Source organism: Hevea brasiliensis, chromosome 16 (assembly GCF_030052815.1).
Source record: "Hevea brasiliensis isolate MT/VB/25A 57/8 chromosome 16, ASM3005281v1, whole genome shotgun sequence".
In the NCBI taxonomy this organism is placed as follows: Eukaryota; Viridiplantae; Streptophyta; class Magnoliopsida; order Malpighiales; family Euphorbiaceae; genus Hevea; species Hevea brasiliensis.
This window is the reverse complement of record NC_079508.1, coordinates 48,533,604-48,546,570: the sequence shown is the minus strand read 5'-3', so window position 1 is coordinate 48,546,570 and position 12,967 is coordinate 48,533,604. Positions and strand designations below refer to the sequence as shown.

The window sequence follows — 12,967 nt, the reverse complement described above, 5'->3', positions numbered from 1 at the left end:
AATTTATTAATATAATAAAATAATATTTTAAATTTCATAAATAAAAAAAAAAGAAAGCAATATTTTTAATGAATCAATATAATTAATATTATCAGAATATTTATTTTTTAAAAATATTAATAAAATAAAATTTGAGATAATTATTTTATTTTTTTAATCTCATAGAAGCATGTGCTAGAATTTGATGTCAACAATTCTGCAACAGAAAATCCATAATCTATAAAGTGTATGGAGGTTTCTTGCTTATTAAAGCTAATGACATATTATTATTATTATTATTATTATATATAAAAATGTAATAAAAAATAAATAAATTATATATAAAGATCACTTGTAGAAAGAGGCAATTTTCTACATTTGACTGTGCCAGCCATGTGTGGAGTTTGTCGGTCCAAAGATAACATTTTTTAGACCACAACTTTATAATATAATATAATATAACTTAACTACAGACTGAGATTAAATTAAAGGGAACAGTAAAAAAAAGTTTGTGGATTTTTCCTTTGATACATGAGAAATTATTGTTTAATTTTTATTTATTTAATATTTAATATTTTATTAATAAATATGATGTTTATTATATTAATATTATTTAATAATAATTAATAATTTATATTATATTTATTAATTGAAAAAATATATAATATTAAATTAATAATAATTTATAATTTTATTTTTATTATTATTATGTAACAAGTAGGCTAGTAGGAACAATCAAAATTTTTTCCATTTTGTTTTGATTTTTGAACTTATTGGGAGTTGAGACCAACAAGTGGGACTGTGCAATCTGCTTTGATGGCATCAAGCAAAAGCAGCTTTCTTGGAGAATGGAGAAGAATATAGCCATTAGCCTCTCTCTCTCCATGAAATTTGTGTTCCTATCTTGGTTTTGTGAGTTGTAAATTTCCACAACCCATTGAAGCAAAGTAGATGCTCCTAGTTTTGTTTTATCTGTATTTTTTTTATTATTATTTTTCATGTCATTTTAGTTTAACCATTTAACTTAATTTATAATGTAAAATATTTAATTTAATTTTTTTAATTTTTTTATTAATAAATTTTAAAATTTTATAGTGTTTTCTTTTATTTAATTAATGGAGTTTTTAAGTGTTTTTATTTTTAAGATATTTTATTCTTTTGAGAAAATTTCTTTGTAAGACATAATTTTTTTTAATAAGATATTTAAATTTAAAAATTATTTAATAAATTCATATAAAGATCATAAAATTTAAGGGTGAATAACGCAATCCATTTATTAATCAATATACATGTCAATATTATCAAATTTTTTAAATTATTTATATTATTTTTATATGAGTAGTTTATTTTATTTCTATAAAAATATGATATGTTAATTTGTACTACTCTTTTTTACTCTATTTCTAATTAATAAAATATTTCTTTCATTTATATAAAAGAAATATCACAATTCTTTAATATTTCATCAACGAATTATAAATATGATTGCCATAATTATTTTATTAAAAAATAAAATTAAATATATTAAAATAAATAAAGTCATTTTATTCAAATTTAATGAGAATTCATAATTAAAAGCCAAAATAAAAGAAAATGGCAGATTGCATAATATTCTTTAGAGTGAGTTGCATAGGTTAATTCGTTAATTGCAGCTCGTGCAACTCTTTGTTTACAGTGTGCGCATTTCATCTAAGACTCCATGGCGATTTGATGGCTAAAAAAAAAAAAAAAAAAATAACAGTCAATTGAATCGGTTGCTAAAATTGATTCTAATTAATTTAGTAATCGATTTAATTAATTGCAATGAGTCTGGTTTTAAATAGCAACCGATAATTAAATCGATTGTAAAGAATAATTAGCAATTAAATCGATTGTAAATAATAATTGATAATTAAATCAGTTATTAAATTATTTAAACTTAAAAAAATAAAATTTTTAGTAAAAAATTATCGATTGCTAGTAGCAACCGATTTAACAATCAAAATATAATCAGTTACAAAAAAATTAGTATCTTTAGTTTTGCAATTTGCACCCATTTTATAAATTAGTTGCTATTTGTAATTAATTTAGCAACTGAAAAATTTGTTGTTAATTTTTAAAAAATTATAAAAAAATATAATTTCAAATAAAAAATAAAAAGTTCAAATAAATAAATTCAAAAATTACTAAAATAATAAAATATTAATGAAAATTAGTACTAAAATTAATATAAAAATATTATGAAAAATTACTAATAACAACTATTATAAAAATATTAACCAAAAAATAAATATAAAAACATATTTATAAGACAAATTACTAAAAAAATTATCATATATATATATATATATTATAACAAAAAAAATTACTAAAAATTAACACTATAAATAATTTACTAACAAAAAATATATTTGTACAAAAAATTTTATTTTATGTAAGAGAAAAATAGATAAAATAAAAAAGATGAGAAAGAAAAAGAAGAAAAAAGATGAGAAAGAAAATGATGATGAAGAAAATAGATGAAAAACAAAAAAAAAGATGAAGAAAAAAAATAGATGAAAAGGAAAAGATATTGAACAAAAAAATATATGAAAAAAAATAAATAAGAAAATATATGAGAAAAAAATATTAAAAAAGAAAAATAAGAATGAAAATGAAGATGAAGAAAATGAGAGAAAATGAAATAAAGAGAAAAAAAATGAGTAATAGAGAAAGAAAATGAGTAGTAGTTTATACAAATGAATTAGCAATTGAATTTAGTAGTCAATTGTCGGTTGCTAATTTCTTTATTTATGAATTTTTTGAGAGAAAATTTTACAATCGATTCACAATTAGTTGTAAAAATCGATTACTAATAGCAATCAATTGAAATTGATTGCTAATCAAAATTAAAAAAATAAAATAAAAAATGGGCAAAAATGTTTTGGGCAAAACATCGGTTATAAATTTGGCCACTAATAATAAACTTTTTTAATTAATTTTAAAAATCGGTTGCTATTAGCAATTGATTCGCAAATTGATTGTAAATAAAAAAAAAAATTGGAAGAAAATTTTTGGAAATAAAAAATTAGTCATTAATAGCAACTCATTTTAATCGATTATAAAAATCAGTTAATATTAATAACCGATTCACAAATCGGTTGAAAATTAAAAAATAAAATAAAAAAAAATTAAACGGAAATTTTTAGAGGGCAAAATCGGTTGTTGTTAGTAACGAATTCACAAATCGGTTGCAAATAAAAAAAAAATTGAGCAGAAATTTTTAGAGAAAAAAATTTTACATTCGATTTACAATTTGTTGCAAAAATCAATTGTTATTAGTAACCGACAAGAAATTGATTGCAAATAACAACCGATTTTAGCAACCGATTACAAATCGGTTGCTAATTTTTGTAATTGATTACAAATCGGTTACTAATTTTAAAACTAATTAAAATAATTCTTTAATATTGATTCCCTAAATTAGTTACTGTTAGTAATCAATTTTAAAATTAGTTATTATTAGCAATAGATTTTAGCAATCGATTTCTTAATCGATTATTAATAGCAACCGATTTTAAAATCAATTAATAATTATATATTTAAAGTTTTTCTACTGTTGATTAAGAACCAATTATAAAATCGATTGTTATTAGTAACTGATTCTAACAATTAATTATAAATCAAACAATTAATTTTAGTAATCAATTATAAATTTATTGCATGCGCTTCTGCAATTTGTTTGGGAACAAATGTTTAAAGAATGCCTAATTAAGACGAATATTGCATAAATATTAAGCTAGATTATGTAGGTATGAATATTTAGATATTCATAGTTAGATATGAATATTTAAAACATGAAATTATAGGTTACGAGTGGTTGATCAATGAAGTAGGGTATATTCTAATATAATACAGAGAAAAATAAATCGAATTTAACTCTGTTTCAAAATTAGCTTAAGGAAAAAAAATTATTTAAATATTATATTTAGCACCGAGTTCTCATCCAAACTAATGTAAAAATAACGACTTTAATTTAAGATTAAAAAAATTTAATCATATACCAAATCGAAATACATTGATTTATTATTCACTTATATAAATTACAGTGATTTATTATTCACTAAAATAAATTACAAGAATTTCTTTCACTATAATATTAGAGGAGTTATTATTATTATTATTATTATTAAGTTTATTTTTCTAATTAATAAAGATATATCATTAAGTTTAAATATATATATAATAATAAAATATTCTTTATGATATAATTACCCAAATTTAAATATTGATTAATAAAAAAAAATTGCTCATTCTCTTTATTTTAAGAAAAAAAAATTAAATGCAGCTATTGTGAACTTGAGAATATATAAAAATATCAAATTTCTATTATAAGATTTAAATAGAATTAAAAATACATTATTCTAATCATATATATTTTAATTAAACATAAATATATTTTTTTTTTGAGTGCAAAGGAGGGAAGAACTCAAAAGGATTAAACTTACCAGATGTATCGAACAGGACCTGCCATGGTTGATTAAGGAGCTCCATTGAGTAATCAAGTTAAAGGACCGGAGATTAAATTTTATAATAAATATTAAATTATTTTTAAAAGAGTTGGAATTCACATATAACAGCTGCAGCTTATAAGTTTTCGGACATAAGGCACAACCCATAAATAAAAAAAAAAGAAGCTAGATTTAATCAAATTAAAACAATATATTCAATTAATTATATCATTTTATATTTTTTTTCATTTTATTACCTTTATATTGATTTTTTATTATTAATTTTTCTCTTTTATTTTATTTTCTTTCATTTTCTTAAATCTCCAATTTTTTTTTCATTTTCTTTACTTTTTTTTTCATTTTTTTTATTTTATTTTCTATCATTAATTTCTTCCCCTTTTCTTTCATTTTCTTTTTAATTCTCTTATCATTTTTTCAAATTTTCTCTCATTTTCTTCTATTTTTTCCTATCATTTTCTTCACTTTTCTTCAATTTTCTTATTTGTCTTCTATTATTTCTCTCATTTTCTCATATTTCTAATCATTTTCTTCACTTTTATTATTTACCTTTTTCTTATTTTCATTAACCATTAGTGAAAATTTATGTATCAATTAAAATTTATAAATAAGTTATAATATGAAATTATTAAATTTTAATAATAAAATTTAATATTAAAATTAAAATTTTATAATATTAAAATGAAGGAGTAGAAGATGAAGAAACATGTGAGGCCAAATTATAACCATTGAGCAGCGGTAAGATTTGGCCTTTCCACAGTAGATAATTAGAAGAAGTGAGTTTTACAGAAAGCAACTGGTAAACATTGGGGACAGAAGAGGCAGGAACAAAAGCTGAAGAAGTGTTTGCCATTGATTACAAATGGAGGCTCTGATACCATGTAAATGTGATTCAAAACTTATGTTTTTTTATTGATTCTATACTAGTATATATACACAGATGCTGAGGAGATATCATATCTCAGCTGTTACACAATATCAGGATAGTTACATGATTTGAGGATCATCTATTTGAATAAGTCAGCTTATACCAATCAACTAACTGCAGCTACCATAACAATTATTTGGCTTTAAATATGAAGAAGACGTAGGGCATGCTGATGTTGTAATAATGGGTGCGCATTAATTAGGTTAATGTATAATTAATTGTGTGAATAAAAAAATAAAGAGGGAGTCATGCATGCACGACGGAGACGGTGCTCGTTTTCTTATTGGTGGTGAGAGTTGTCTGTCTCTCGTCCATTTTTAAGCTTATCAACTTTGAAATTTCATTATAATTTTTTAATAAAATTATTCCCTAATCTATTTATAATGATCTTACTAATTAAGAATAGACATATGGATTTTCTTTTTTTTTTTTTAATTATTATTGCTTTTTTAAGTTGACCATTAATCCATTATTTATTGTTTATATCAATATTTATGTTATTATTTGGTATTTAAATTATGCAAAATAAAATGACAAATTATTGAATTTAGTCTCTATATTTATTGAAAAAATTTAGATTAATTTAATTTATTTTTAAATTTTTATTTAATTTAATTTTAAAAATTCTAATTTAAACTCAATTTAATTCAAAAATTAAAATTTATTGACTAAATTTCTTAATATTTTGATTTAAATAAAAAAATCAACAAGTTTAACTTCTTGATTTTGAAACTAAATTTATTAATTTCTTGATTTAAACTCAAAAATTAAAAAAATTAAATTTCTTGATTTTCTCAATTTTAAGCTAAATTTAGCTTAAATTAAAAATTTTGAATTAAATAAAATAAAAAATTAAAAAAAATTAAATTAAACTTCTCTAATAAACATAAAAGCATAGTTAAGCTTTAAGTAAAAATAAAATAATAAAAATATTACTATAATTGCACGATCAATGAGAAATTTATTAATATATTAGGGTAAAAGGTAATTAAGTGATTTTCTATATATGTTTTACAAATTTTATATGGAATATAATGTGAATTATAAATTTTATTTTTTTTATTATTATGATTTTCTATAGTAGAAATCAATTATTGCAACATAAAAAAAAAACAATTATTACAATGTAAAAAAAATAAGATGAACATATTATAATAAAACGGATATCTTAGAACTATTTTGTTTTCATATGATATAAGAATTATTTATTGTCCAATTTCAAGTACTTTCATTAGCCAACTTTAGATTTCGATTCCAAGAAAAGAATCTCAAAAGAGATCTCTTGAGTTTATATTATTTTCTTTTATATTTTCTATATATAAAAAAAAACCAATCATTGAGATAATAATAATAGTATTTTGTATTAAATTTAGAAGGACCGGTACATGAATGAGCTTAAATCTCCAATATAAGGTAATTAAAATTTTTATCTTTTAATGAGGTAATTAAAATTTTTAAATTAAAATAATAATTATTATATTTTATATAATTAATTTATTTTATAATTTTTTATCTGTTTATATTTTATATTTTATTTTATAATTTATAGAATTTAATTTTAAAAAGGTACGGGGCAATTTCGTAAAACTCTCCAAAAAAAAAAAAAGGCCACATGCACGTCACGCTGAAACTATTCCAGAGTCGCGACTGCGAGCGAGTACAAGTAATCAGAGAGCGCACCCAACCAACTCTATCAGACCAAGTCACTCTTCACTGTACGCGCCAACGAAGACCGCTTCAGCCCCCACTTGTGCACCACCCACAAAAAATATGACAGTGTCTTCTCCATTCTCACTCTCCACGCGTCCCCCGTCTCACAGTCTCGTAACGTTAACAAACCACCTGGCAAAAGCACCCACCTCTCTCTGTTAGTGGATAAGGACAGAATATTCCCATCCAACGGTCGTTACGTCCCTCATTTTAAGCAATCCGGCGGCCCATATTGAACTGAAACCTTTGACAAGGTATTACGTGTTCCCTGCTTGTTAATAAGCGGAGAAGGTTTGTTTTTATGGAAGTTTTTATAATAAAATTAAAATTTATTTTATTAATAATTCTTTTTATAAATTTAAAAGTTAATTAATAATAATTAATTTTGCTAATTACCATCTCCATTCTTTTAAGACCTGTCTCTTTCCGACCCACCACAGTACGCGGTCCAAAAAATAACCAATAAAATGCCCTTCCCCTTCCATTAGGGTTTCGCAGCCATTTGTTGATTTCTTTTTCTTCACTGCTTCAGCCTTCAAGCTCTCATCATGCATGTCCTGGCTGCTTGATTAGGGTTATCTTCAATTTGAACATAATTGAACACACTGTAATCACCATTTGTGTCCGTGGTTAGGTTTTTCTTCTCACGTGAGAATGCCCGCCACTGATTATCAGGGATCATCAGCGTCTTTTGGCCGTTCGATTTTAAGCTTCCGCCGTGATCAGGTTCATTCCATGGAAGCCACGCATGAGGCCTCCAGTCACGAGCTGGAGCTCGAAGCTTTTCAAAGGAAGGTCGCTGACCGGTTCCTGGATCTGTCTTCGGCCGGGCCGGATGATTTGCTTTCGCTATCGTGGATCCGGAAGCTGCTCGACTCCTTCATTTCTTGTCAGGAGGAGTTTAGAGTTATTCTGTTTAATAACAGATCGCATGTTTATAAGGCGCCTTTGGATCGGTGGATCCACGAGTTTTTTGAGCGGAGTGTGAAGGCTTTGGATCTTTGTAATGCGATTCGAGATGGGATTGAACAGATCAGAGAGTGGAAGAAGCTAATTGAGATTGTTCTCTGCGCTTTGGACAATCAGAGAATGCTTGGGGAAGGACAGTTCCGTCGTGCCAAAAAGGCTTTGGTTGATTTGGCCATTTCAATGCTCGACGAGAGGGATTCTACTGCAGCTCTGGCTCACCGGAACCGCTCCTTTGGCCGCCAAAATGCTGCTTCGTCTAGAGACCAGCATCATCGGAATTTTGGCCATTTTAGATCGTTGTCGTGGAGCGTGTCGCGGTCGTGGTCCGCCGCCAGGCAGCTCCAGGCCATTGGGAATAATTTAGCGGCGCCCAAAGCCAGTGAAATTGTCGCTACTAATGGAATTGCGGTGGCTGTTTATACCATGAACACAATTTTGCTGTTTGTAATGTGGGCTCTGGTGGCAGCGATACCTTGTCAAGACAGGGGGTTGCAAGTGCATTTCTCGATTCCTAGACAATTTCCCTGGGCTGCGGCGGTACTTTCGTTGCACGACAGGGTTCTCGAGGAGTCAAGAAGGCGGGATAGGAGGAATGCTTCCGGGTTGTTAAGAGAGATTTATCAGATGGACAAGTGTACTAAAGCGTTGGCTGAATTGGCTGATTCTGTTCAGTTCCCTTTGACAGAGGAAAAAGAGGCAGAGGTGAGGCTAAGAGTGCAAGAGTTGGGAAAGGTCTGTGAGGTGATGAAGGAGGGGTTGGACCCATTGGAGAGACAAGTTAGAGATGTGTTTCACAGGATTGTTCATAGCCGGACTGAAGGGCTCGACTCTCTGGGTAGAGTGAACCACAACGATTGATATCATTGCTTGTAAGGATGGCATGATTTTGGGTGCTAAACAAGAGACACACAGAGGATGATTTAAGGCATGCTTTAAGGCATGCTTTCAAAATAAAAGGGTAAGGAAGAAAAAATTAAAAACAAAAAATATCTTGTATTTATCAACAAATATATTTTGTAAAGGAAATGTAGGATATGGAAATTCAAACTCTTGTGGTCCATGGTGCTGATCTCCAGCTTTTCATTGTGACTGTATAATCAAAATTTCCCAGTAAATTTCATATTGTTATTGTAGCTGACTTTGCGTTACTGATTTTGGCTTCTTTCCTTTTTGTTTGTTAATGGTATACATACTTTTGTTTTGTGTATTGCGAGAGAGGAGGCTATTGCTATTTTATTGTACATTTTGGTTTTCAATGCAATAACTAGTTTAATGATAAATTGTTCCATGTTTGCTAATGTCCGAAGAATGTGATGGTTGAAAGATGCTATAATCAGAAACTGGGTTTGCATTATTAAGTGTGATCAAATTTTCTAATCAATTTGTTGTTTGTTGAGCTTGAATGTGGTCAAATTTCCCTCTCTTCCTCTCTAAGTCGTGCTTTCCCATCTCATTGCTCAGCAAAAATTCAGAGACCTGTGTTTTATATAATGTTGTAATTTCCAGCTATCTCATTTATAGGTAATTGGCTAAATCATTTATGCAGCTGCTTCTTTCTGAACCGTGGGAGGATTACTTAACTGGGGAATGCTCCGTCCATAAACTGGCCTTGTAAGGCATTTGCCTAAGTTCTCAGTGGATGTTCATGTCTTATCTTACCTTTGTTGTCTCCATGGATGAGGACAGAGACAGATCTTGTTTGTCCTCTCTATATTTTTTTATAGTTCTAGTGACTTTTTTTTTTCAATCCCCTTTTTGCATACTAGGAGTAAAGAATTCAATTTGAATCTTTCCTCAAAACTTCATAAATTGATTCTGACCCCTAATAAATTACTGCAGGATTTGGAATTTCTCCATGCATTATTGCAATGCTGGCTCTTACCTATTACATTCAAAGCTCCAGCTTTCCCTAAGTAGGGAAGTTCATTTGACTTTGATTTGCTGGCATATGAATGAAGGTCATCTCAGTCTCATCATATTTATTTCTTTATTTAAATACTTAAAAAAAGGGTCCAATTTCTGAGTATGATATCTTTGAGCTGTATTCTATAACATCTCTGTTGACTTTTATTCAGTCTCTTTTAATGTCCCTCAGTTGCATTTAGAAAAGAATTTCTGTAGTTATTGCATCTAGAATAGAATTTCTATTTGTGATGGGATACATTTTTTTTTATTACTTTTTCAAGCTTCCTTTTCTTGACAAGGACATAGTATACTTCAAATGCCATTGAATCTTATTCTGTGAGGAAAAGATCACATCGACCAAGTCCTCTGGGATTATCCGCATGCTTTATTTTGTGTGAAATGTATGCCTGAAGCAACATTCTGCTGTTTAACCCAGCTTGTAGGATGTTAACTTCATGGATCTCCATCAAATGATAATTCTTGACTGTCTAGAAGCATAGCCACATGGAACCATTGAAAATTTTTTAGCATTGAATGGATTTTTGCTTTTATCACATTGGAGAAAACATTATTGAGGTAGTTAGAATTTTGGATTGAGATTTCCTTTCAATAGCTGCAATCTAAAATCTATTTGGTTTTTGACTTGTCTAGTAGTAATATGCTTGACTAACTTGACCGCAAATTTGTGATGCTTTGCTTCAATTTATGGTTTACAAAGCTTCCATCATACATTTCTCTACCATGATTACTCCTTAGCCCCCTTTTCTTTTTGTCTATTGTGATCTATAGTCACCCTTTACTTTGGCATTATTCTTCTTCATCCTTGTCCAATATGTGCTTCCCTTTTCAAAAGAAAAATTGATCTTCTTTCCTACTGAAATAGTGGAAGCAAATGCACTTGACAAGCGGGTTGGGTGCTATCATTACAAGGGAGGAAATGCTTTGTTGAATATCTGTGCATATGGCTTGTCCTTCATGTTTTTCGTTTTTTGTTGTTGAAGCAACCTATAAAAGTTAGGAGTGCACTGTGATGCTCTTGGCACATCTGAAGATTTTGTGTAGAAATTTGTTTTGTTAAATTTACAGGATTGTGCCAGGTTTATTCCAGACAAAACTGTTGCCATATTTATTTTACCTTTTCTGTGGATAATGTAAGTAATAATAGATTCCCACTGGGTCATGGAAGTAACTTTAAATTTTTATTGGTTCACAAGGTTTTCTCTGTTGCTGTCTAACATGCAGCAAAATGTTACTGATTCATAGAATTCATAGCTGAATTTCTAGCCACTGGTAGTTCAGCTTGTAATCGTTAATTATTCTCTTTTGTTTGTCAGCAATAGCAATTTGTTCTGTTGCATGTCCTGATTCTGAAGCTCATGAATGTACGTATGTAATTTTTTTTTCTGCTTAGTCTCTGCATACACTTGTAGAAGGCTTAGCAGAAGTTGGAGAAAAGTAGTTGTCACCTGTGTCCTGTGTTTTGCCAGTGGTTGGTACACAATGCTTCTCCACTGTAAACAGTTGGTCCAAAAATAACGTACTTGGAAGCCTTGATTCCAGTTATTTTTTCTCATGTCAATGTTAGATAAAAGAAAATAAATTCTGACAATTCTCTGACAATCCATGGCTACATTGTCATTTATGTGCCGCACAGGCGTGGTGGGTGAAATGTAACATCCTTTAACAAGAGCAGGTCGGTCACTTGCATACCTACCAAAGAAATTGGAGAGCCTGCCATTTCAGTGGCCTGTGGCTGTGGTCGTCCTTACAACTTCTAAATTAGCTGTCTTAACTAATAAGCTTTAATTACCAAAAGTTATAGGGTACGCGAAACAGTTTTAAGAATATGTAGATCCTGAATGGTCAATTTATCCAGAGCTAGTAGCTAGGCATTCCAATTTGCTTGTGAAAATGATAGGCATTATTATTTAACATTAATAAGGCCCTTCAAATCCTTTCTATGTTTTTTCCTTTTAAGTTTTAACCAATTTTCTTTTAGACGTCTAAAGCTTATAGGGGATCAAAACTTGCATATTTGTGATCCAATTTCTGACTTTTATCTTCTCCATCCATTTGTCCAAACATACCTATAAATTGGAGTTATCTCAGCTATTTTATCCAGACGTTGCCCACTTTTCGTTGTAGGTGCTTTTATGGGGTCAATAGTGCAGGCCCAATCTATAAATGTTCAGCTTTCTTTTTTATTTTTCAACTTATATCCAGCTAATTTTGTCCATTTCAAACGCTGGCACCGCCAGACCACCGTCTGATTTCTAAAATTAGAGATCTAGAATCAGATCACAGAATCTTCCAATTTTGATTTTAGTTTGACCTCAATTCAATAATTAAAATTTTTTCTAATTTGTTCGAAAAAATCAATTTAGTCGTGAACTAGAACTGAACTGAAACTGATCAATCTGAAAAGAGAAAAAAATAATTGGTCAGTTTAATTATGGTTTAATTTAAAGAAAAAAAGGAAAAGAAAATAATCTAATATTGGATGTGAACCGGACCATGGTGGCGCCTATCGCCGGCTAAAATATTCTCATAAACCCTCACAAATTGTGATGCCTCAAGTGTTCATGGGCCTAATACACTCATACAGAGGCACTACTGGGCACCTGTTGAAGAGGGCCCAAGTCCCCACCTCTGAAACAAAATGATTGTCTTGATGGAAATTTTTGCTTAGAATTGCTTAATTATAAATTTAAGATATAAATATTTAAAATTCATATATATCAGTTTTAACTCTCAGTCTAGGTTGAGATATATCAGATTGAAATATATGCATCAAACTATTCATCTTTTTTCACCACTTCAACATTGTGTCCCAAAATCTTAACACAAAATCGAAATGGACAAAAGATAATTGGTTTGTTATATACATAGGGCATACATTAGTAAGAATTTTCCATTTCCTTTTACCTACAGTTCTTTTGCTCATACGGTACCGTATTTGAAAACTGTGAGTCCCTCCTTTACCTTTCTG

General features: G+C 28.5%; 1 protein-coding gene across 4 annotated transcripts; it reads left to right on the top strand.

The window, feature by feature from the left end:
* The first annotated feature begins 7,546 nt into the window (after window positions 1-7,546).
* LOC110665377 (protein ROH1) lies at window positions 7,547-11,255 on the top strand. Of its 4 annotated transcripts, XM_058137710.1 has the most exons (4): window positions 7,547-9,031; window positions 9,620-9,684; window positions 9,913-10,031; window positions 10,862-11,255. In XM_058137710.1, the coding sequence occupies exon 1, from the start codon at window positions 7,759-7,761 to the stop codon at window positions 8,929-8,931; it is 1,173 nt and encodes a 390-aa protein (XP_057993693.1). In that variant the 5' UTR covers window positions 7,547-7,758; the 3' UTR covers window positions 8,932-9,031; window positions 9,620-9,684; window positions 9,913-10,031; window positions 10,862-11,255. The 4 variants fall into 4 exon arrangements, with proteins under 4 accessions (XP_057993693.1, XP_021681143.2, XP_021681142.2 ...); XM_021825451.2 differs by having other exon boundaries at window positions 9,913-11,255; XM_021825450.2 differs by having other exon boundaries at window positions 9,595-9,684; window positions 9,913-11,255.
* The last annotated feature ends 1,712 nt before the right edge of the window (window positions 11,256-12,967 follow it).